Source organism: Ranitomeya variabilis, chromosome 5 (assembly GCF_051348905.1).
Source record: "Ranitomeya variabilis isolate aRanVar5 chromosome 5, aRanVar5.hap1, whole genome shotgun sequence".
NCBI classification, from domain to species: domain Eukaryota; kingdom Metazoa; phylum Chordata; class Amphibia; order Anura; family Dendrobatidae; genus Ranitomeya; species Ranitomeya variabilis.
Genome location: NC_135236.1, coordinates 317059537 through 317083886, shown reverse-complemented (window position 1 = coordinate 317083886; position 24350 = coordinate 317059537). Strand labels below are relative to the sequence as shown.

The window sequence follows — 24350 nt, the reverse complement described above, 5'->3', positions numbered from 1 at the left end:
TACAATGGTAACCAGGGTAAATATCGGGTTACTAAGCGCAGGGCCGCGCTTAGTAACCCGATATTTACCCTGGTTACCATTGTAAAAGTTAAAAAAAAACACTACATACTCACCCTCTGATCTCTGTCACGTCCCCCGGCGTCCGCGCTGCTGCTCAGAGCTTCCTGCACTGAATGTGTCAGTGCCGGCCGTAAAGCAAAGCACAGCGGTGACGTCACCGCTGAGCTTTAGGGCCGGCGCTTACACAGTGCAGGGAAGCTGAAGGCGAGGGACGCGACAGACACGGCAATGTAAGTATGTAGTGTTTGGTTTTTTTTACATTTACACTGGTAACCAGGGTAAACATCGGGTTACTAAGTGCGGCCCTGCGCTTAGTAACCTGATGTTTACCCTGGTTACCCGGGGACTTCGGCATCATTGGTCGCTGGAGAGCTGTCTGTGTGACAGCTCTCCAGCGACCACACAGCGACGCTGCAGCGATCGGCATCGTTGTCGATATCGCTGAGCGTCGCTTAATGTGACGGTACCTTTACACTGTATGTTAAATGGTATCAGTCTGCAAGTCTGTCCTCTTGAACCACCAGACATAAACACTTAGGGTACTTTCACACTAGCGTTTTTTGCAATACGTCGCAATGCGTCGTTTTGGCGAAAAAACGCATCCTGCAAAGTTGTCTGCAGGATGCGTTTTTTTCCCCATTGACTAACATTAGCGACGCATTGCGACGCATTGACACACGTCGCAACCGTCGTGCGACGGATGCGTCGTGCTTTGGCGGACCGTCGGCACAAAAAAACGCTACATGTAACGTTTTTTTGTGCGACGTGTCCGCTTTTTCCGACTGCGCATGGGCGGCCGGAACTCCGCCCCCTCCTCCCCGCACCTCACAATGGGGCAGCGGATGCGCTGAAAATCAGCATCCGCTGCACCCGTTGTGCAGCGCAAACAACGCTAGCATCGGTACGCCGGCCCGACGCACTGCGACAGGCCGAGTACGACGCTAGTGTGAAAGTAGCCTTAAATGCACAAGCCAATATACAGATGAAAATCCAGTTCTTATTGGTTTTCAAAAACGTAGCTGTCTGGGTAATTAAAGGGAACCTATCACCCCGTTTTTTAAAGATTAGATAAAAATAGTGTGAAATAGGGGCAGAGCTGGGCTTTACATTACTGCCTCTTTGGTGCCTTTACACCCCCGTTAGGCTGCCGAAATACCTTAGTGAAGTGGCCGTTTTGTCCTGTCACTCAAGCTGGTCAGGTCGGATGGGCGAGGTCACAGCGCTGTTTGTCCCCCAGGATCCTGCTCATCATTACGTTGGTGGCGTAGTGGTGGGCGCATGTCCAGCAGATGAATCCACTGCCCAGGAGATGAATAACGGCGCGGTCTTCGCTATTCAGCCGTTTACCGGTGGACGCGGCCATCTTTCCTGTGGCCGCGCCTGCGCAGATGGAGCGCTCTGCTGCCCGGGGCTTCAGGAAAATGGCCGCCGCGATCTCCATCTGCGCACGCGCGGAATCCCGCGCCGGTAAACGGCTGAATAGCGAAGACCGCGCCGTTATTCATCTCCTGGGCAGTGGATTCATCTACTGGACATGCGCACACCACTACGCTACCAACGTAATGATGAGCAGGATCCTGGGGGACAAACAGCGCTGTGACCACGCCCATCCGACCTGACCAGCTTGAGTGACAGGACAAAACGGACACTTCACTAAGGTATTTCGGCAGCCTAACGGGGGTGTAAAGGCACCAAAAAGGCAGTAATGTAAAGCCCAGCTCTGCCCCTATTTCACACTATTTTTATCTAATCTTTAAAAAACGGGGTGATAGGTTCCCTTTAAGATACAATCTGGTTTCTTCACAATTGTCTTTCCTCCCTTACACATAAAACCCGGATTGATGAAGCAGTTCGTCAAAGCTCTCAATCACAGTGGAGAATGCTTTAACTATATATGTTCAACTTTTCCTGGTCTTAGTGAAGAGAAGAAAAAGGCTGGAATATTTGATGGACCTCAAATAAGAACACTTATGAGAGACCCAAATTTTATCACATCAATGAATGAGACAGAAGAAAGAGCTTGGAATAATGCATTTTGTAATGTGGTGCAGAATTTTTTAGGGAATAAGAAAGCAGACAACTATGAAGAGATTGTGGAAGAGCTACTAATGAGTCTGCGAAATCTTGGATGTAGAATGAGTATCATTTGGACTTTTTTCCAGAGAACCTTGGGGATGTGAGCGAGGAACAAGGGGAGCATTTTCATCAGGACATTAAAACAATGGAAGAACGGTATCAAGGCCGGTGGGACTCACATATGATGGCTGACTATTGCTGGAGCTTGATGAGAGACAACCCAGAAGCTGTACATCACAGATCAGCCAAGAAAAGAAAGTTCAAATAACTGCCATTTGTCATTCATCTGTGTGCCATATATATATATATGTGTTTTTATATTTTGTAGTTTAATTTTGTAAGTATATTTGATTTGCTGTACATAGACTTTGTAATCTTTGTTATTCCTTGATTAAAAATATACAAAATGTAGTACCGAAAATCATGTGTTTTAATCATAAAACATTAGGAGTAATTTTCATCAAAAATTGAAAATATCTCGAAGTCCTGATGTGATAGCCAAAAACGGAGTTCATATTCGTAATCAGCAGCCAAAATTCACTTAAAATATGTTTTAAAACCTTTTGCAAGAAAAATTGCGTTGACCAGTGTTCTGTATTTATGGTGGTCTTTGTGACATTGCCATTCTCCTCTCTTATAGCAAAATGTGTCATTATTTTTATGGTGGAAAATCTCTTTCTGAAATAATGAGCTATTTTGATTATCAGAAAGTGTGGTATATCTTTCCTTTTAAGGCTCTGAATGAAGAACATCTACCTCCATTACTATTTTCACTTGAAGGGGTGTTTGTAGCATATCTGCAGGATTATCTCGCAGTACTAGAGAGAGGGGCACATATGTAGCTACTTTTCCATTCATTTCGCTGCAAGATAAGGCCAAGAAATGAGACCTGCATGCTTCAGATATTTATGATGATTGGAGTAAACCTTTATTTCCTATGTGTATACATTTACCTTATCCTAGCGTGTAGATCTTTTTCCATCGTGCCCTATTGTTCTTTGCTTTGTATTTTGTACAAATGATAAAACGTTACAATAAGCAAATCAGACTGTGCATTGTACACTTGTTAAAAATGTATTCATCAGCTAAAATCTCTAATCATTAGTTTATCTTTTACAATTAGAATCACTACAGAAACCATTATTCCATTTTTTTATTACATCACACTTAGGGTCCATTTACACTGCACAAGCGTTGTGAAAAAGTGTTCCTGGCAATGCTCTTGTCACAGTAATCGTGCAGTCTGTACAGGCTGCTGATCTCTAGATGAACGAGCAAAACGCTCGTTTGCCAGATAAAATTATCTTTAATTCTTCTTGGTATTGCATTGTTCTGTGTAAACAAGAACTGCGCTGCAGAGAACAATGTCAGCTTATGTGCAGTGTACATGTGTCTATTACCTATTGTCCAGTGCATCTAAAGCCAGGTCATCTTGTGTTAACAGCTTATTGAATGATCACTGACCAGCGCATCGCACAGTGTATATGATTGTTTAGCGACAGCTTATGAGAAATAGAACCATTCCTACAATATGGTTAATATACAGATATTCTTGACTTTAAAGAAAAAATGGAATGAGTAAGAAGGTGGACACTAATAAGTTCACACACAACCAGATACCTGTAATTCCATATTTAACTCCTATCACTGATACTACCTACCAGTGGAGGTTGGCAGGAGGCGAGGTTGGATTGTAGATCCCGAACTGATCTCGAGGACATATCTCTTGTAATGTACTAACCAATATATCTCTATGCAAGTAATTGCCTGTAAATGATACTGTGAATATTGTTCGTGTGTAATTTTTCTGTGATAATATTTTTTTCCGTATTTAATTCTGTTAAGTGAATAAAAAAAAATTAGATTGTTGATCCCGCCTGTTGTCTCCGCTGTTGCATTCAGATCACCTGGTTTACATTTGGTGCAGTCGGCAGGATGCAAAAATCTAGTGCAGAAAAGGTGTATCAGTCTGAAACCGGACTCACCAGGGGAGGCATTCCCCTCAGATCTATGCTTAGCAATACAGCAAATTTTAAGGCTGACAATATAATGATGTGGGACTGGATTGAATGGATTGAACGTTTGATTAGTATGTAACATATGTACCTCATGACACCTGCCTTACAGTCAGAGTTAGCCGTGTTGAATTTGGATGCGGAGAGGCAGACGGTCATGTTCAGGCAACCATGAGACCATGATACGGTAGATAAAGTGATCAAGATTTTAGAGGACATGCACGGTGATACAACTGATTTACGCACTCACCTCGTTCTTTGGTTCAGAGAGAGGGAGAGACAATTACTCAATACATGAGGTTAGGAGGTAACAGCCCAGATAACCAAGAAAACCGGCAGTGAATGAGGACCAGGTGCCCTGGATTAAGTATTGAGAGATCAGTTGGTTGCAGGTCTGAAAGAACACCTGTGCTATGATGCCAACATGAGCTTCCTTGAGGTCGAAGCAGAAGCTAGAGTCCAAGAACAAGAGTGTGGCGAGAATGATCCGAAGCCAAGCAGTACCCACCTTGGGGGCACTCAATGCTAAACCAGACTAGGCCCATGAATTACGGCAGGAAATATGAGAAATTAGAGGAGAGCTAGGGTGCATAAGAAAAACCCATGCAGCTATCCCAGAATCAAATCCCATACCCTGGGATGAAGAACGATTACGGAGATAGTATCCCTCTCTCAGAGGACAACGATACAAACCAAGAAGCCCACCAGAGATGCTCAGATTTGAGTGTTGCACCTGTGGAAAAATGGGACACATGTCGAGGAGTTGCCCCATGTAAGACAGTCATGACTATTGGAGAGTGCAACACCTGGAGGATTTGGTCCTTGAAGAGGAAAATCTTTCCCCAGTTTGTAGTAGAGAGAGAAGGTCCGCAAGTTGCAGAGTGACCACAGAGGACCAACAGAAACTTGGAGGAAACGGAATGGTGAGCAAAGGGGAACCTCACTCAGAGCAAGGGGGAGCCGTGTCGCAGGATGCCGAGAAGTGAGGGAGATGGCATCATTTGACTGCAGGGAGACGTCTGCATTACCCTGGAGCTTGGAAGTGACTTCGGTGGAACCACTGTGCACCTCGGAAGTTGAAGATTATGGCAGCCCGAGAGAAGAGGTGAGGTAGGACTCACTCCTATTGCACAGGTGTTGGGGACACGGCGCTAATGCAGCTGAAGGAGGTACCATGCACGAGGGTGTCACTCCATGTTCAGGATGGATGTGGGGCTGGACAGATCCAAGGCCTGCAGCCTGATGGTGAAGTTCAGTCAGGTGACTTAGTGGAGGAGGTCACTGAGTCCCATGGAGAAGAGCCAGACGTCGAACCTCCGCATGAGGTACCTGAAGTTCTGAATACTCCTGACAAGAAAATTCAAGAGGAGCCTTGAAGAACTCAGCATGTCCACACTTGCATCCTGCCCATAAGATACGAGAATAATGATTTTCTCTGCTAAAACGTAGTGCAAGCAGATGCAGGAATGGGCGCGAAAATTGTAGGCATCTGGCCCACCTCCGAAAAACATTAAGGGGAACGAGGACTCTTCTCACCCGAGTACTGATGAGTTAAAGAAGGGAGGAATGTAGAGAGATGTACAAGAGAGATTGAGTAACAGTAAGCGAACACAACCATCTGCTAGTCAAAACTGAAAGTGAAAGCAAAAAAAGAAAGAATTGTGTTAGCAGGAACCAAGAAGGACATACATGGTCCTCAGGGGAAGAGTTTAAAGGATGACACAAGGTCAGGTGACAACTGTGTAGCAGTAACTAGAAATAAAAGGCCTGGCCACGCTGAGAAGAGGCAGTTGGCACCAAGGGAAGTGACAGTTGGTCCTGCTGCAGCTCCAGCAGCCGTTACAGTTTGGCCGCATCCGTGTGCACCAGCAAGGACCAGACTCAGACGATGACAGTCAACCACCGATCAAGGAGACACTCATCAGCGGTCAAGTACCAAAAAAGCCCTGAGGCTACCCGGCCAGAGACCCGAGCCTGGGCCAGAAAACGAGGAGACATGTAGTACGGGCCGATACTTTAAGCAGAGACTTATGGTCCCGGGTGTGGGCAGAGAAGAGACTCCAGATGAGACAGGGTCTGGCTGATGCTAAAGTGGCCCAGACAGTGTTATTAGACTTTGTCAGGGCCCAAAAATTTGCAAGGGTGCCCTAGAGACTGTTCCTGCTAAATATGGTGTTTGTCCTCTTCCAAGTTAGACCAAGGTTGGATTGTAGACCCCAAACTGAACTTTATTTTCTTGTAATGCACTAACCAATATATCTCTATTCATGTAATTGCCTGTAACTGATACTGTGAATATTGTTCTTGTGCAATTTATCTGTGATAATAATCTTTCCCATATTTAATCCTGTAAAGTGAATAAAGTAGAAGTAGACTGTTGATCCTCCATGTTATCTCTGCTGTTGCATTCAGATTACCTGCTTTACAGATGGAGGAAAGATAATAAATTTGGTTTTGTCCACATTGAGTTTTAAAAAGTGTGATGAGAAGAAGGAACCTATAACTGATAGATACTCTGGGATTCTGGACAGCAGAGAGGTGACATCTTGGCTAGAGAGGTAGACTTGAGTGTCGTCAGCATATAGGTAGAACTGGAAGCCATGGGACTTTATGAGATGTTCCTGGCCAAAGGTATAGATGGAAAAGACCCTACTCTTGACCCATGACAGAGCCTTGAGGGACACCAACAGAGATAGGATGGGATGGGGAGGTAGTATGGGAGTGAGGCACTAAATGAGCAGTTAGTAAGGTATGAGGCTATTGTGGAGGGCCAGATATTTGATGCAAAGAGAAGAAAAGATTTGTAGTAGGTGGAAGTGATTAACGGTGTCAAAGGCAGAGGAGAGGTCTACAGGGAGTGCAGAATACTGTCAGTTAGTAAGATGTTAGATATTTTGATTATGGCAGTTTTAGAAGAGAGGTTGGGACAGAAGTCGGATATGGTTATGAATGTATCTGTGTGATATTTTTATGCGCGTGTGTGTTTTATGTATTTGTGTATGTGTGTATGTACTATACAATGTGAGAACTCTCTATCCTTTATAAAATCAGATGTATGCTTCTTCGCAAAAGAGAATCATATAACAGATAATAATCTGAATCAGGGATCAAGCCATATTTCAGACCTTCAACAAATGTTATAATGCTCGACATTGCAATGGATGGTTATAAGGTGTCTCAAAATTTTTAAGTAGATGCTTGTAATAAACTGATCACTTCTAGAAAACTTACATCTTCAGCTTGATTGGTCCTCTGAAACGCCCAGGTAAACATGTATGTGGCATTTTTTGATATGATGTGAGTGTAGGACTGCTTTTCTCTGTTTCCTCCCCATGACTCCACCACACTAGTAGTCTTTCTGTTAACATCCTGTAGGTGTAAAGCATAATCATAAAAAACCATTCACTACTTGGGTTAATAAATAAAACCATTATTCAGTTTATCAGATATCACCAATGCAGAGTAAGTCACTATAATGTTACCCATCTAGTAAGCTAAAATGCAATGCCACACAGAAAGACATAAAACTAACTGTAAATATGATGATTAATGAGAAGTACATGGGAAAATGAATACCAAAGACTGTGGTGCAGTCACACATTAGAAGAGAAGACTCATATGGATAATTCGTTTGCACAGCCTGTCCGTTTATTACATTTTAGAATTGTTCTTATAATTTTAGGATTTATTGCCAGTTTCTCAAACTTGCCTCAATTGAATTATTCACTTTACTCCTCGTGCATATTCATTAATAATAATATAATAATAATTTTATTTATATAGCGCCAACATATTCCGCAGCGCTTTACAACTTATAGAGGGGACTTATACAGACAACAGACATTACAGCATAGCAGAAATCACAGTTCAAAACAGATACCAGGAGGAATGAGGGCCCTGCTCGCAAGCTTACAAACTATGAGGAAAAGGGGAGACACGAGAGGTGGATGGTAACAATTGCTTTAGTTATTAATAACTTGCATGATTTGGGCAATTCTACATTTTCTACAATTGCATTGGGGTCGAAAGGCTGCACTAAAAAGCATCTCTATTGGAATGCTACTTGGTTACAAAAGTGAACCTTCAATGTAACTCACTGCTATATGCTGTCATTGTATGTCGTGAACAACAATGTACCTACTAAACCACCATGAGAATAATCATAAAATCACTCACCGCCATGAAGTACAGCACACAGTCAGCAGAACACGTGGTATCAAACACAAAAGTGATCCTGCCCATTTCTGCACCATTTGCTCCTGATGTTGGAAGTCTGAAAATTGAAATAATTAAAATGTAAGAAGACTTTATATAGTCAATGTGGTTGATAGCATATTTTTAGCTGGTTTAAGAATTTAGCAGCTAATGTTGTACAGCTTAAAAAAAAAATCAAGCAAAATGACAAATAATAAATTCTTGCACCGTCTGATATATTAGAACTCATTCTTCACTCAGCACAATGTTACGCACATACTCAGCTCAGCTCCACCATCATAAGGATGACTCCATCACTCTGTCCACCTGGATTCTATGGCAGGGTAAGTTACATACATAGCAAATTGGCTGCAGAAAATTTCAGGAAATCAACAAGAATGTACGGTATATGGTAAGCTGCAACTAGTCGTGTGGATTTTGGTGTGGATCTGACACTGATTGTGGAAAAAAAAAACATTGTGCAATTAAAAAAACACCAGGGTGTAAGGGGAGGAGAGTACAGCATTTACCATATATTTAATTTTAAACTCTATAGAAGGTCATTTTTGTTTTGTTATTGATCTTGCTGTGGATTTTGAGATTTGTTGTGAATTTTGACTTAACCATTGAACTTAAAGGGAACATGACACCAGGTTTTCCCAATATAAAGTACGGCTAACACCTTTAAAGTCTCTTTTACACCAGTCTAGTAAGCTGTATGTAAGTCCCCAATCCCCTCTGCATCGCACAAAAAATACCTTTTATAAACTCATCATACGACGCGGTTCAGTCCAGTGGGCATTGCTGGGCTGGTTTTGCTTCTATGCCTCCTTACTACTTGTAGTCATGGTCTTCTTGCTTGCTTCATGTGGATGACATGTCCTACGTCATCCACACAGTATCCCCAATCGCATTCCTATGCAGACGTACTCCGCTCTACACTGCTGAGGTCAGAGCAAAGTTCTGTAGGCCGGTTTCACACGTCAGTGTCTCCGGTACGTGTAGTGACAGTTTTCTCACGTACTGGAGACACTGACACACGTAGACCCATTCAAATGAATGGGTCTATGCATATGCCTGCGTGTTTTCACGGACCGTGTGTCAGTTATGAAAACACGTAGACATGTCCGTTTTTCTTCGACAGCACGGTCCACAAAGTGTCCCGCACACGTGCACAAGGAAAACGGTGTGCACTCTCCTCCGTGTGCACGTACCGTGGTTTGAGAGACAGTGCTACAGTAAGCGCAGTCCCCTGCGTGTGGTGCTGAAGCCGGCATTCATCCCTTCTCTCCTGCTCAGCTGAAAGCAGCGCTAGCAGGAGAGAAGGGATGAAAGATAATTTTTTTTTTTGTTTAAATTAAAGTTTGGAGTCACCTCCCACCTCCGATGAATATTCATCACCTTAATGAGCGGTACCACGTGACCGCTCACACAGGACGAGCTGCCGGCGCTGAGAGCAAGCATCGCGGGAGTTGGGTGAGTATTTCTCTTCAAGCGGGAGGGCGCACGGGGGGTGGGGTAGGGTGGGAGGCGGGAGGTGACCCCAAACTTTAATATAAACAAAAATTAAACTTGATCTTCACATCCCTTCTATCCTGCTAGCGCTGCTTTCAGCCAAGCAGGAGAGAAGGGATGAATGCAGGCTTCAGCACCACACGCAGGGGACGACAGCGCTTACTGTAGCGCTGTCTCTCTTGCGGCGGTCCGTGTGGTCCTCAGGCGGCACACGGCTGCCGCACGTGTGCCACACTGATGTGCCACGTGAGCACACAGACACAGATATTTCCGGTACCGGAAATATCTAGACGTGTGAGAGTGGCCTAATGTGCATACACCGGGAGATGCCAAAGAGCACAGATAACCCGGAAGTGATGCCAGCGCATGCGCACTGTGTAGGAGTGCGATTTCGGACACTGTGTGAATGACTTGGCACGCATCATCCACACAAAACAGGGAACAAGGAAGGCTATTGTAGCGAGAGAGGAGGCGTTGAAGCAAGACCAGCGGACCGGACCACTCTCTATGAGGGGATTATAAAACTTATATTTTGGGCTATACTGAGGGAATTGGGGCATTATATACAGCTGGCTAGACTACTGTAAAAGAGGCATTAAAGGTGGTGGCTGTAGTTTATATTGGTAAAACCTGGTGACAGGTTCCCTTTAAGAGGGAAATCTGCAATAAATCCAAATCCTGTAAACAATCCCTGAGGCTTAGTTCCTACAATGAGTATTTGGTGCACTTTTGATGTTGCAGATTTTCTGCACCAGTTTGCTAAATTACGTTTCTTGCATTTTTAGTCAGTTTTTAAGTGTGTTTCTTACAGGTTTTTTATTTGTTTTTTTTCCACTGCATTTTTGTCTCCTTTTGATGTGGCATATTATAAATAAAACTGCTTTGTTTTGGATAATTCATGTTGCTCGGCTTTCATAAAACTTTATTGATAAAGTCATGTGCATATTAAATGCACAAAAGCACAGTGGGCATGACATTTCTTTGCTGGAACAGTAAGATGCTGATTTTTTGCGCAGCCAAAATATGTTGTGTTAAAAAATACTCATCGTGGAAACTTCAGTTCTGTCTTTCGTTTCAAACGCATTAATGTTGGAAACTGTATTAAAATGAACTTGATTTAATATACTTCTTATAGCTTACTTGAATCCTGGAATATGCAAATTTAGAAGAAGGTAATCATTGTCAGATCCACCGGCTCCACTCTGAACATGATCTCCTGCAACTTCCCAACCTGTGCAATACACAATTCAATGTACAGTTATTAAATTTAAGTCAAGACTGGACCATAAAAATAAGAAAAAAGGAGCAGGATAGGTTATAGAACAAAATATTTAGGATACATTCATATGTGACAGATAGGTAAGAAGATATATGTCACTCCTATTAGGTGACGGGTGCCCAAGAAGGGTTCCACATCCAATAGATAAAAAATAAAAAGTTCTTGGCAATACAAAATGAAGATGACATTTTCCTTAGATTATATTGTAAGGCAATCCAACAAAAAACTGTAATGTTTCGTTTTTATAATTGGATCTTCACCAGACATGATCTGCCATTGGTCAAAGCAGAGGAGAAGTGCTACAGAAAGGCGACCTTAGTCGCAATAGGTGAGGCGTTCTGGTTATATGCCCTTTTGACCAATATCAGTTTGTGTCTGATGAATATCTAATATATAAAGCTGAATGTGTGTATGTATGTATGTATGTATGTGTGTATGTATGTCCGGGATTGGCATCTGAACCGTCGCAGCTACAGCCACAAAATTTTGCACAGTCACACGTCTGGACCCCGAGAGCGTCATAGGCTATGTTGTGAGGTGAAATTTTAACCCCGCGCTTTCCAATTCACCAAACAATTTTGCCCCTATCTACATAATGGGGAAAAAGTGAAAGGAAAAGTGTTGGAGGCGTCGCAGCTACAGGCACAAAATTTTGCACAGTCACACGTCTGGACCCCGAGAGCGTCAAAGCTATGTTGTGAGGTGAAATTTTAACCCCGCGCTTTCCAATTCACCAAACAATTTTGCCCCTATCTACATAATGGGGAAAAAATGAAAGGAAAAGTATTGGAGGCAAATTAACAGCTGCCAGATGTGAACAAGGGGGACTTAAAGAATGAGAGCGATGGCGCCAAAGAGTATATACCGTACAGTTGCTAAGGTGGGGCCCCGACATGGGATAATCACCACACCACCACGGGGATATGAACACACACACAAAATGCGCCACACACTACCACGTGCTCGAACACATATACGACCCTCAGCGCACATTTCACCACACATACACCAACCTCGCCACATAAAAGTTGAAACACAAAAGTCGCAGCTCAAAACTCGCCACGCGCAAAACTCTCCACATGCAAAACTCGCCACACGTGCAAAACTCACCTCATGGAAAACTCGCCACACGCAAAACTTGCACACGTGGAAAAATTGCCACATGCACAAAAGTTGCAACACATGCAAAAGTTGCCTCACACAAAACTTGCACATACTCAAAAGGCACCACACATACAACTCGCCACGCGCAAAACTCGCCATGCGCAAAACTTGCTGCACACAACTTGCTACACTAACCTGTCACATACAACTCGACACACAAAAAGTTGCTACACGCATGTTGCCACACAAAACTCATCTCACAAAAGTCGCTACATGCATGTCGCCACTCGCAACTCAACAGACACAACTTGACACACGAAACTCGCCCAGAAACACACACAAGTCTGGTATTATCCTTCAAAAATAAAAATCTGATTAATAAGCTGAAAAACTACAAGAGCAACAAATGTACCATATAGGAATCCGGCAGCTGTCAGTCACATGACCAGTCTATTATGTGTATGTGTGAGCTAATATATACTGCCAGGGGGTGGGCTTACTGTTGGCTGGAGATTTATCAGGCTGCCAATTTAGCTTACAAATACTGAGGTAAAAATACTGACCAAATAACGTGTGAACGAGGTCTAATACAGGAGATGACATACAGATATATACTATATACAGGAGGAGATGACACACAGGTATATACTATTTACAGGGGAGATGACACACAGGTATATACTATATGCAGGAGGAGATGACACACAGATATATACTATACACAGGAGAGATGACACACAGGTATATGCTATATAGAGGAGGAGATGACATACAGGTAAATACTACATACAGCAGGAGATGACATACAGGTATATACTATATACAGAAGGAGATGACACACAGGTATATACTATATACAGGAGCAGATTACCTACAGGTATATAGTATATACAGGAGGAGATGACATACAGGTATATGCTATGTATAGGAGGAGATGACATACAGGTATATACTATATACAGGAGATGACACACAGATATATACTATATATAGGTGAGATGACACACAGGTATTTACTATATACAGGAGGAGATTACATACAGGTATATACTATATATAGGAGATGAAATACAGGTATATACTATATACAGGGGAGATGACACACAGCAGGTATATACTATATACAGGGGAGATGACATACGGTATATACTATATACAGGAGATGACATACAGGTGTATACTATATATAAGGGAGATGACAAACATGTATATACTGAGGTGAAAATGAGAGGTGTGAGGTGAAAATGAAAAGGTGTGAGTGCAAAATGAGAGGAGTGAGGGAAAATAGTGGAGTGATCGGAAAATGACAGATTTGAGGTCGAAATGACAAGTGTTAGGGGGGAATGAGAGGAGTGAGGCGGAAAATGAGAGGTGTGAGGGAGAAAATGAGAGATGTGAGGGGGAAAATGAAAGATGTGATGGGGAAAATGAGAGGCGTGATGGGAAAATAAGAGAAGTGAGGTGCTATAACTAACCACAGATATTTACTATGCCCAGGCAACGCCGGGCTCTTCAGCTAGCTTAGATTTACAATCTCCATGCTTTTCTCATGGTCAACTTTATGTGGCCTGTTCAAGAGTTGGAACAGCCAAAAATCTGTCTGTCTTTGCACCTGAAGGAAAAACTAAGAATGTCGTTTATCAAAAGGCTCTCGAATAAATAGTAGATTACTTCACATTACTTGGCCAATTTAGTTAAATCTGTGTGGAATATCTCTGGTGTTGAAATATATGTTGTAAAATGCTTCTATTAGCTTAGTTTTTGCCTTTTAATAATTACATTTCTATCTATTTGTTTTGTGGTTTTTTTGTGCAGAATAAATTTTTGTTAACACATTCTATTTTGCTAACAGCAGTTATTACCCCGGGCGAAGCCGGGTAGTACAGCTAGTCCAATTATAAAAAGGAAACGTTACAGTTTTTTGTTGGATTATCGTACAATAAAATCGCAGATTATGTCGATGATATTTCTGTGCCTATCTAATACAAACTATTAGCACCTCTAAAAGTCTGTTTGTAATCTGTATTGTGGACACACCCTTAGGCCTCATACAGATCTCCATTTTTCATGTACGTTTTCAACCCATGTTTTTCTGCACATGGTGCTCATTATAAGCTATGGAACTATTCACATCTCCATAGAATTTTAAAGGAACCAACTTATCTTCAATCTGAGTAATGGGTAAATCTATCTTCATGAAATACAGATTTTACACATGAACTTAAATTGAAAGATCAGTTCAGAAAGAGAGCGCAGATTTCTCTGATACATTACACGGTTACTTATTTTCATGTGTAATGTTGATTTATAACATGCATGAAGAAAGTAGGTGTAGATTCCAGCTTCTTAAAACTTGAAAGGCTTTATTAGTACATCCAAAATATAAAATATAGCAAGTCCTTACTTATAGGTGGATGCAGACAGAGAATATAGACTACGCATTTCGATCTAACCGATCTTACTCATGTCTAATCACTTATGTGCGGGTGATACTATTAAAGTACTCTGTGACCTATCCTGATAGGATTTTAGGTCACATGATCTCAAAAGTGGAAGGTCCTAATATTAAAACTAGTTAACAATAGTGATAAAGAATCTCATTTTTCTTATTAAGCCCAAGAGGGGATCTGGTCTGCAAATTATAAACCCAATATGCCTCTCTTGTCAAGAGGCGTCTCTTAATGTCTCCTCCCCGACTAGGGCATTTAACTTTCTCTATACCCTGGATGGTCATGGCTGCAGTATTACCATTATGACAGGTGGCAAAATGCTTAGCTACCATAGATACATTTCTATTGCAACTACTATAGTTATTAATATCTCTGATATGCTCTGATATTCTTAATTTGAGTTTTCTCATGGTGCATCCCAGATATGCAACTCCACATTCTAAACAAGTTATTTTATATACCACGTTTTTTGAGTGACAATTTATGAAATCTTTAATTTTATAGTATTTAGAATTGTCAAAATTAGTAAATACTTTACTCTGTTTACCAAATGCAAGCAGTTGTGCCACATTTAAAAAAATCCCTTACATTCTAACCATATGTTAGTTTTAGCTTTTGATATATACTGACTAGGGGAAATCTTGTCACCAATCGTGGGAGCTTTTCTAGCTACTACATTAATACCGTCTTTAAGTATATTAGACAGTATGTCATCCTGTTCCAAAATAGGTAATCGTTTATGTATAATAGATTTAATTTCCTTAAAATGGGCACTGTAGACATACATACGTTTTTTTCTGTTCGCTTTTTTGATTTTTTTGACATGCCTCCGTTTTATTACCAGATATTAGAAGTTTTTCCCTATCTTTTTTTTCCACTATGTTACGGGCTCTTTTCAGGCACCAACTCGGGTATTTGCGTTTATTTAATAGTGCCTCCAAATTCTCATATTCCTTTTCTCTCTCCTCCGTCTTACTACAGTTTCTCTTTATTCTTGTAAATTCACCTACCGGGATGGATTTTATTGTATGGGCTGGATGGCCACTATCAGCATGTAGAATAGTGTTCCCACTAATGGGTTTAATGTACGTTCTACTGCTGATTGATCCATCATTTTCACCCCCCAGTTCTAAATCAAGGAATGATATGCGGTTTCTATGGAATCTATAGGTGAACTTAATACCCAGATCATTACAATTCAAATATTCTACAAAGTCCAGTATGGCAGACACATCGCCCCCCCAAATAATGAGGGTGTCGTCGATGTATCTGCCATACCAGACGAGATCAGCTAAAAAAGGATTATTAACTGTATAAATGAAAAAAGATTCCCAAAACACCATGGTGAGATTCGCTAATGATGGGTAGTACTTAGCTCCCATCGGCACTCTAGTCTTTTGTCTATATACCGTATTTTTCTGACCATAAGACGCACTTTTTTTCCTCCAAATTTGGGAGGAAAGTGTGGGTGTGTCTTATGGTAGGGATGTAGCATGTGGGGAGGGGGGCAGCAGCGAGTGGGATCGCAATGATATCCCACTTCAGGAGGCAGAAAAATGTCCCCACTGCCGGGAATCAGCTGCTGGGGAAACCAAGTGGTCCTGATGATTAAGTGCAGTGAATATTCATTAGATACTGCCCGCCCACCTATCAGCTGAGCGGTGAGCTGGGAGCAGCAAATGAATACTGCACTTAAGCAGCGACACACATGGATTCCTCAGCGCTGATTCCTGCAGCAGCTGGGGAGATCCATGTGTCCAGGGGAGGAGGAGGCAGCAGCAGCAGCAGGGTCCGGGGGAGAGGAGATCGCTGGTACCTTCCTGGACTGGAGCTGAGTGCTGTGCAGGAGGACCTGTGATGATGTCAGAAGTGGGCGGGCTGGAGCATCACATGGCAGCACAGAGCCCTCCCTCTTCTTGACATCATCACAGGTCCTTCAGACTCCAACACTAGAATCTGCTGGCTTCCATTACCTGTGCTGTGGAAAGGCAACAAGAGAGAGGGCTCTGTGTGCAGTCATGGGATGCTTTTACCTCACCACAGGCTGGCAGGCTGCCACAATTAGGTTAGTCTTTCCAAAACACAATAAAGCACTCTGCCACTCCTTTAGTGAACTATAACTCCCAGCATGTCATAGGATCTGCAGGACATGCTGGGAGTTATAGTTCTCCCATGGGATTTTAAAGCAGCACTCCAGTGTTATTTTGCAGTGCTGGAGTGGTGCTTTCAATATAAGCCCTGCGCCCCCATTCTTATACTCACCCTCCAGCATCTTCATATAGTACTTCACAGACACCACACTGGTCCCGCAGCTTCCAACATAATAACATACTATTATATATAATAACACCACATATAATAGTATGTTATTAAATATTTTACCACATTTTTTTGCTTCAAATATTTTTTTCCCTATTTTCCACCTCTAAAACCTGGGTGCGCCTTATAGTCTGGTGCGTCTTATATTCCGAAAAATACGGTACACTATCATTAAAAGAGAAAATGTTATGCTTCAGAAGAAAAAATGTCACTTGTAATATGTAATGTTGATTTATAAACTTAAAATTAAAATGATGGTTACTATGTAAGCTAACCCCTCTAACGGTATTTGCACATTAAGTCTTTTTCAGATGGATTCCACGCCGAAATCTTCCCAAAAATACTCTCAGAAATACATGTGTTCATTATTTTCAGCATTTTGTACGTAAAAATGACTTGCTGTTCATATGTTCAGACCTTTTAGAGTATTTTAACTGCTACAAGTCTCCAAAGACACCAAGCAGCTCTTCTTCTAGCATTTTCTGCTCAGAAGACGCTCCGTACTTTACAATCCAAATGAATGGGAAGGGTCAAAAGACACTTGGAAGAGGCCCAGGCATCTTTTGGATAATTTTTCCAGCATCTTTTCTTCTAAAACTGCTAACAGTTTCTTCACTATTTAATGGAAAAAAATAAATTACCAGAAAACACCAATAAAAAAGGACACCCCTGAAAACCATGGGAAAGAACTACAAAAACTTGATGACATCCAAAAATGGCAAAAAGATGCCCAGGTAAGGATAGAAAAAAACTACAAAATCAACGCATCTGGAAAAAAAAACACGATGGCATTTCCTAAGCGTCTTCTTGAAAAACTAAAAAAGACGTTGTGTACACATACCCTAATTCCAAAGGGATTTACTGACATCACCTTTTGTAAAGAGGGAAGATTGGTATAAAGACAGATTTGCTTTAACTAATAATTTAAGTTTTAATATATATCACTCTACATTTGTTTTTCATTTTATAAAAAAAGCTGTTTTCATTGACTGAGACATAAAATAAATTGGCCAGCAGAGGGAGATATTCGATCATAAACCACTTCAGAGTTTTGGTCCTCATCTATGAAGGCAATAAGGCCATTTAAAGGGGTTGGTCAAGATTACATTTTATTTGGCCATAAGGTTGTATCTGTATAAAACAACAAATACAAAAATACTCCCCCCTCTCAAGATCTAGTGCTGCCCCTCTTTGACAGACTGCAGTGCTGACATCATGACCACAGTGCACATGACAGCTGCAGCCAACACTCAGTGACTAGTGCTGTTTATATCAGCATCACCGCTGAGCGCAGTGCTTGGCTGTAACAATCACTTGGGCTCAGGGCCACCATCAGGACATTACTGCCCTTACTGGTGTATGGGGCCCAGTGAGCAGAAGCTTCTGCCGGTTCAGTTAAAATCTATTGCCATCCTCCACAGCAAAAGTTAAAAGCTTCCAGCCAATCAGAAGTCGGCAGCTGAGGTAGGAGCACACCTTGTCAGCATATGATGTCATTGCCATACGCCGGCGAGTCCACGCCTCAAATGGATGAGGAAGAGGTAACCGCTGGACTGCGGCTAAGTAAGGAGAAACTTTTTTTTTTTACTTCTTTGTATTAAAAGCCATAATATGGGAGCAGGGTGGGAGACACATGGTAGCAGGATAGGAGACCATATGGAGCCAGGAATAAAGACACTTGAGGCCAGAAATGAAGACACTGTGGGCCAGGAATGGAGACACTGGGGGTTAGGAATGGAGACACATGGGGCCAGGATGGGGGGATGTTATTACAGGAAGGGGCTAGGATGTGGGACATTGTTTTCAGTGGGGGGGCTCTTACTGTGCAGGGCGACACTATGTACTTTACTTTCTTCATCTTGTGTAGTGTAGATGTTGGAGAAAAATTGGGGAATGTGCCCTGGAAGCGGGGCTCTTGACAACTGTGTGTTATTTTCTGCAGAGACGTGTCCTGGTTGGAAGAAGTGATGGCGGTCTGCGCTGGATGAAGAAGAAAAGCGAAGATGAAGGACTTCAACTGGAGACGTCACTGTTGAGTCTGTGTGTTACCTGTACACTTACGCTATACATTATAAACTACACTCACCGGCCACTTTATTAGGTACACCATGCTAGTAACGGGTTGGACCCCCTTTTGCCTTCAGAACTGCCTCAATTCTTCGTGGCATAGATTCAACAAGGTGCTGGAAGCATTCCTCAGAGATTTTGGTCCATATTGACATGATGGCATCACACAGTTGCCGCAGATTTGTCGGCTGCACATCCCAAAGATGCTCCATACAAGGCAGGATGGAACCATGCTTTCATGTTGTTTACGCCAAATTCTGACCCTACCATCCGAATGTCGCAGCAGAAATCGAGACTCATCAGACCAAGCAACGTTTTTCCAATCTTCTACTGTCCAATTTCGATGAGCTTGTACAAATTGTAGCCTCAGTTTCCTGTTCTTAGCTGAAAGGAGTGGTACCCAGTGTGGTCTTCTGCTGCTGTAGCCCATCTGCCTCAAAGTTCGACGCACTGTGCATTCAGAGATGCTCTTAGGCCTACCTTGGTTGTAACGGGTGGCGATTTGAGTCACTGTTGCCTTTCTATCAGCTCGAACCAGTCTGCCCATTCTCCTCTGACCTCTGGCATCAACAAGGCATTTCCGCCCACAGAACTGCCGCTCACTGGATTTTTTTCTTTTTCGGACCATTCTCTGTAAACCCTAGAGATGGTTGTGCGTGAAAATCCCAGTAGATCAGCAGTTTCTGAAATACTCAGACCAGCCCTTCTGGCACCAACAACCATGCCACGTTCAAAGGCACTCAAATCACCTTTCTTCCCCATACTGATGCTCGGTTTGAACTGCAGGAGATTGTCTTGACCATGTCTACATGCCTAAATGCACTGAGTTGCCGCCATGTGATTGGCTGATTAGAAATTAAATGTTAACAAGAAGTTGGACAGGTGTACCTAATAAAGTGGCCAGTGAGTGTATATACAAAGCTCCTGTGTATAATGTCACTGGTGATAACTGTATTATGTGTACACTATATACAGAGCTCCTGTGTATAATGTCACAGTGATCACCGTATTACCTGTACACTATATACTGTATACAGTGCTCCTCTGTATAATGTCACTGGTGATCACTGTATTATCTGTACACTATACACTATATACAAAGTTCCTGTGTATAATGTCACTGGTGAACACATTTTTACCTGTACACTAACACTATATGCAGAGCTTCTGTGTATAATGTCAACAGTGATCACTGTATTACCTGTGTACTATATGCAGAGCTCCTGTGCATAATGTCATCAGTGATCCCTGTATTACCTGTACACTACACACTATATACAGAGCTCCTGTGTATGTCACCGGTGATCACTCTTTTACCTGTACACTATACATTACATACTATATACAGAGCTCCTGTGTATAATGTCATGGGTGGTCACTCTTTTTCCTGTACGCTATACACTATATACAAAGTTCCTATGTATAATGTCACTGGTGATCGCTATATTATCGGTCCACTATACACAGAACTCCTGTGTATAATGTCACAGTAATCTCTGTATTACCTGTACATTGACACTATATACAGAGCTCCTGTGTATAATATAACTGGTGATCACTCTATTACTCATACACTGACACCACTATATACAGAGCTCCTGTGTATAATGTCACTGGTGATCACTGTATTACCTGTAAACTGACACTATATACAGAGCTCTGGTGTATAATATCACTGGTGATCATTCTATTACCAATACACTGACACTATATACAGAGCTCCTGTGTATAGTGTGACCGGTGATCACTGTATTACCTGTACACTTTCACTGTATACTATGGACAGAGCTCCTGTGTATAATGGCACTTATAGCAATATTAGTATTGTATTTTTTTTTTTTATTAATGATCAGTATTGTAGTATTCAATCACTATGTGGTGGTAATATGTGGTCTGGTCATGGTGTGGCGGTATTTCTTCCCTTTATATGGCATTATTCAGTCACTATGTTTTGATAATATGTTGTCCAGCCACGGTATGGCGTTATTTGCTATTGTTATTCAACTGAGACTAAGAGCACTTGTGTTTTCAAAACGCGTACAGTTTACACAGGCACTCTCCTTCTGGTATATCCGGTTTTTGTATGTCTTATAGCCTATTTCTATTTTAAATTAATACTATTAAAGTTAAGTGATTTTATCTCTTGGAGCTCATTTCCAGGTCAGTATTTGTCCCTTGTATTTGGTATTATTCAGTCACTTTGGGGTGGGAATATGTGGTTCAGCCATGATGTGAAGGTATTTGTCCCTTGTCGTGTGACGGATCTGTCGTGTTTTGGCGGACCGTCATCACAAAAAAAGTTCAATGTAACGTTTTTTTGTCCGTCGCGTCCGCCATTTTCGACCACGCATGCGCGTCCGAAACTCCGCCCCCTCCTCCCCGGACTGCAGAATGGGCAGCGGATGCGTCGAAAAACTGCATTCGCTGCCCACGTTGTGCAAAAAATTCACAACGTCCGTCAGTACGTCGGCCCGACGCATTGCGATGGAGCCGTACCGACGGAAGTGTGAAAGAGGCCTTAGAGTAGAGTAGGGCCTGCCAGAAGAGTCTACCTTATCATGGTGACAGGCTTAAAAAAATCTTTTGAACAAAACAAAAGCTGATGGCTATGTGTGTGATATGGTGTTTGATGGGAACTGTTAATGTGTGATTGGTGAGGACGTGGTGCAGAAGTGGAGTTTTTCCAAGAGAGTGTGGTTGGACTGTGTAAGGTTCAAGCGGTGGAAGCGGAGCTGGAGTGGAGCTTGGGCAAAGTCTCAAGGGGGCCCGAAAATTTTACCAGTATGGGGTCCTGAAATTCCTGGTGACAGCCCATGATGGGCTACAGTTTTGACATCACTACTGCAACCTGCCAACAAAAATTGAGGAAGTGGCACCGAGGAGTCGTAGGACCTGGGAAAGGTGAGTATTGCAGTGCCTATATGCTATATTGACATTTTCTCACCATTCATTCCATCACATTTTGAGTTTCCTACATTAAAGCAGGATGTCTTCATGTTAGCAGGAAGAATATTCCACCACTTATATTCAAACCCAAGAATGGGCTCTGTTCCAGCAGCACATGGTTTGCATTCTGCAGGAGAAACAAATGAAATCTTTATATGGTAGCAATAAAACATAATTAAGCTGATCATCGGTGATACTCATCTGGGTCATATATAAACAGATCTGTATTCATATTAGGCTTTCTTCAAACGTCTGTTTTTATGTCTGTATGCGGTCCGTTTTTTCAGGACCGCAAATACAGACATAAATATAAATACAGACATACATCCATTGTTATCAATGGTGGGGCACATGTGTCAGGTTTTTCACCTGGACTGTGTGTTCATGTGAAAAACCCGCAGACATGTAATATTTTTAAAAAGCAGCACGGGGATAAAATGCGTGCTGCATATGTGCACACGGATAACATCCGTGTGTGTTATCAGTGTGACACGTATCAGCGCCTTGGAAAAGCAGTACAGTCATTGTTGTTCCCAGGAGCCACGTGCTAAATTCAGCACTCATCAATGCCGCCTGGACTTACTTAGATGAGCACGACCTGGCGATCATGATTAGAGTTGTAATCAGCACCATAGCTTAGTTAGTAAATAAATAAAATGGCTTGGAGTCCCCTCTAATTTTAAAGACAGCTTAAGGAAAGCCAACGTATGGGGTCTGATGTTAATATTTTGGGAAGTGGCCAATAGCCAAAAAGGTTCCCAAGCCATTAATATCAGCTTACAGCTGTTTGCTTAGCCTTTACTGGTTATTATAAGAAAGACCCCCCTCAAAACATTACATGGGGTCATGCCTATATTTACCAACCAGCAAAGGCTAAACAGACAGCTGTGGGCTGAAGTTAACAGCCTAGAAAGGGGTCATGGATATTGGCCTCCTCCCAGACTAAGATCATCAGCTCTCAGCCATCAGCTTTCCCTCAGCTGGTTTTAAGAATTACAGGGAACCCATACCATTTTGTTTTTTTTATTTATTTACTTACTACGCATGCAAAAAGTGCCAACTCTAACTCTCTGCATTGTCGCCTAGTTGCACTGATCTTAGGGAGACCAGGCGACAATGATTCATGCTGGATTCAGCCGACGCCTGGAAGCAGTCATAACTGTACTGCTTTTCCCAGGCACCAGTACGTGTCACACTGACAGCACATGCAAACTTACACATGGATGTCACATACGTACACATGGTCCACAGATCTCACCAGTACTAGTTTTCCAGTATAGAAATCAACAGGATGTGTGAAGGAGACCTTAAGCTGCATTTTTTTTTATCAAGAATAACAATCAATTTACAATTATAGATACAAACAGGTTCCAGTAGTAGAACAAACAATGTTTAAAGTCCATGTGCAAAAATTAGGTTGACATAGCAGACACAAGGCCAAGATCAATGTATGTGTTGGCTATGTACAAGATCCTTTTTAATTAATATAATTTATTCATATAGTGTACTTTTAGCAGTTGTGTGATCACAGCTTTGCGCATGTCATTGATTTTGGTGGGAAGTACTTGGCCTATTGATTATGGGAAGCACTGAGCTACAGAACACTTGTAATAGTCAACTCTATTCACTCAGGGCATGTTCACATTATGTGATAGCGGTGTAATCAAAAGCTGCTTCATTATCGCAACCTCTTGTTAGGGATCAGATCATTTTAACTCTTTATGTTATTATCTAGTGTTTAAATAAAAAATACTATTCCATTAGTGTCTCATGAACTTCATTATGCACACTTCTGGATAGGATTTATTTCATAAGTTTCCTGTTTTTGATGGGCACAAGTACACAATGACATTTATATTTATTACATGTATTTTGTATAGTTTGCAGTTTTCTCTTAATGAGAAAGTCAATTCAATAATCATACAGCGGTATGGTGGTGTATAGAAGATTAGTCATTGAGTGACATCTCTCGCTCTCCATCCACAGAGCTCTCACCTTGTATGCCATCAGAAAAGGTCCCAAATGGGCAAGGAGAGCAGGTAGATGTGCCATTGCTATAAAATCCCGGGTTGCAGGGAGGACAATCTTCCTTGTTCCCAGAAGCTGGAAGCATCATTGCATTAGATAGGTCTTCTCTGCATATCTTTGGCTCAATCCATTTAGACATGACCTGAGTCTAACCAAACATGTCAAACAAAAATGTTATTTTCATTTTTAATGTAACATTCACTAAGCTTATTATAGTTATAAAAGCCATCCTGTTACCAGGCAATGTGTGTCCTGAAATCACCCTGCAGGGGCGGTAATTTAGCACATCATGTATAA

General features: G+C 42.0%; 1 protein-coding gene across 1 annotated transcript in view; it reads right to left on the bottom strand.

Annotated features, from left to right (window-relative positions):
• The window catches only part of ELAPOR2 (endosome-lysosome associated apoptosis and autophagy regulator family member 2), a 157455-nt gene that overhangs the window by 52569 nt on the left and 80536 nt on the right, over positions 1-24350 (bottom strand). The window contains exons 9-13 of the mRNA XM_077264643.1: positions 24021-24201; positions 22024-22152; positions 11001-11091; positions 8328-8424; positions 7383-7520 (exon numbers count right to left, since the gene is read on the bottom strand). Coding sequence (XP_077120758.1) covers positions 7383-7520; positions 8328-8424; positions 11001-11091; positions 22024-22152; positions 24021-24201 — 636 coding nt within the window. The remainder of the gene's footprint in view (positions 1-7382; positions 7521-8327; positions 8425-11000; positions 11092-22023; positions 22153-24020; positions 24202-24350) is intronic.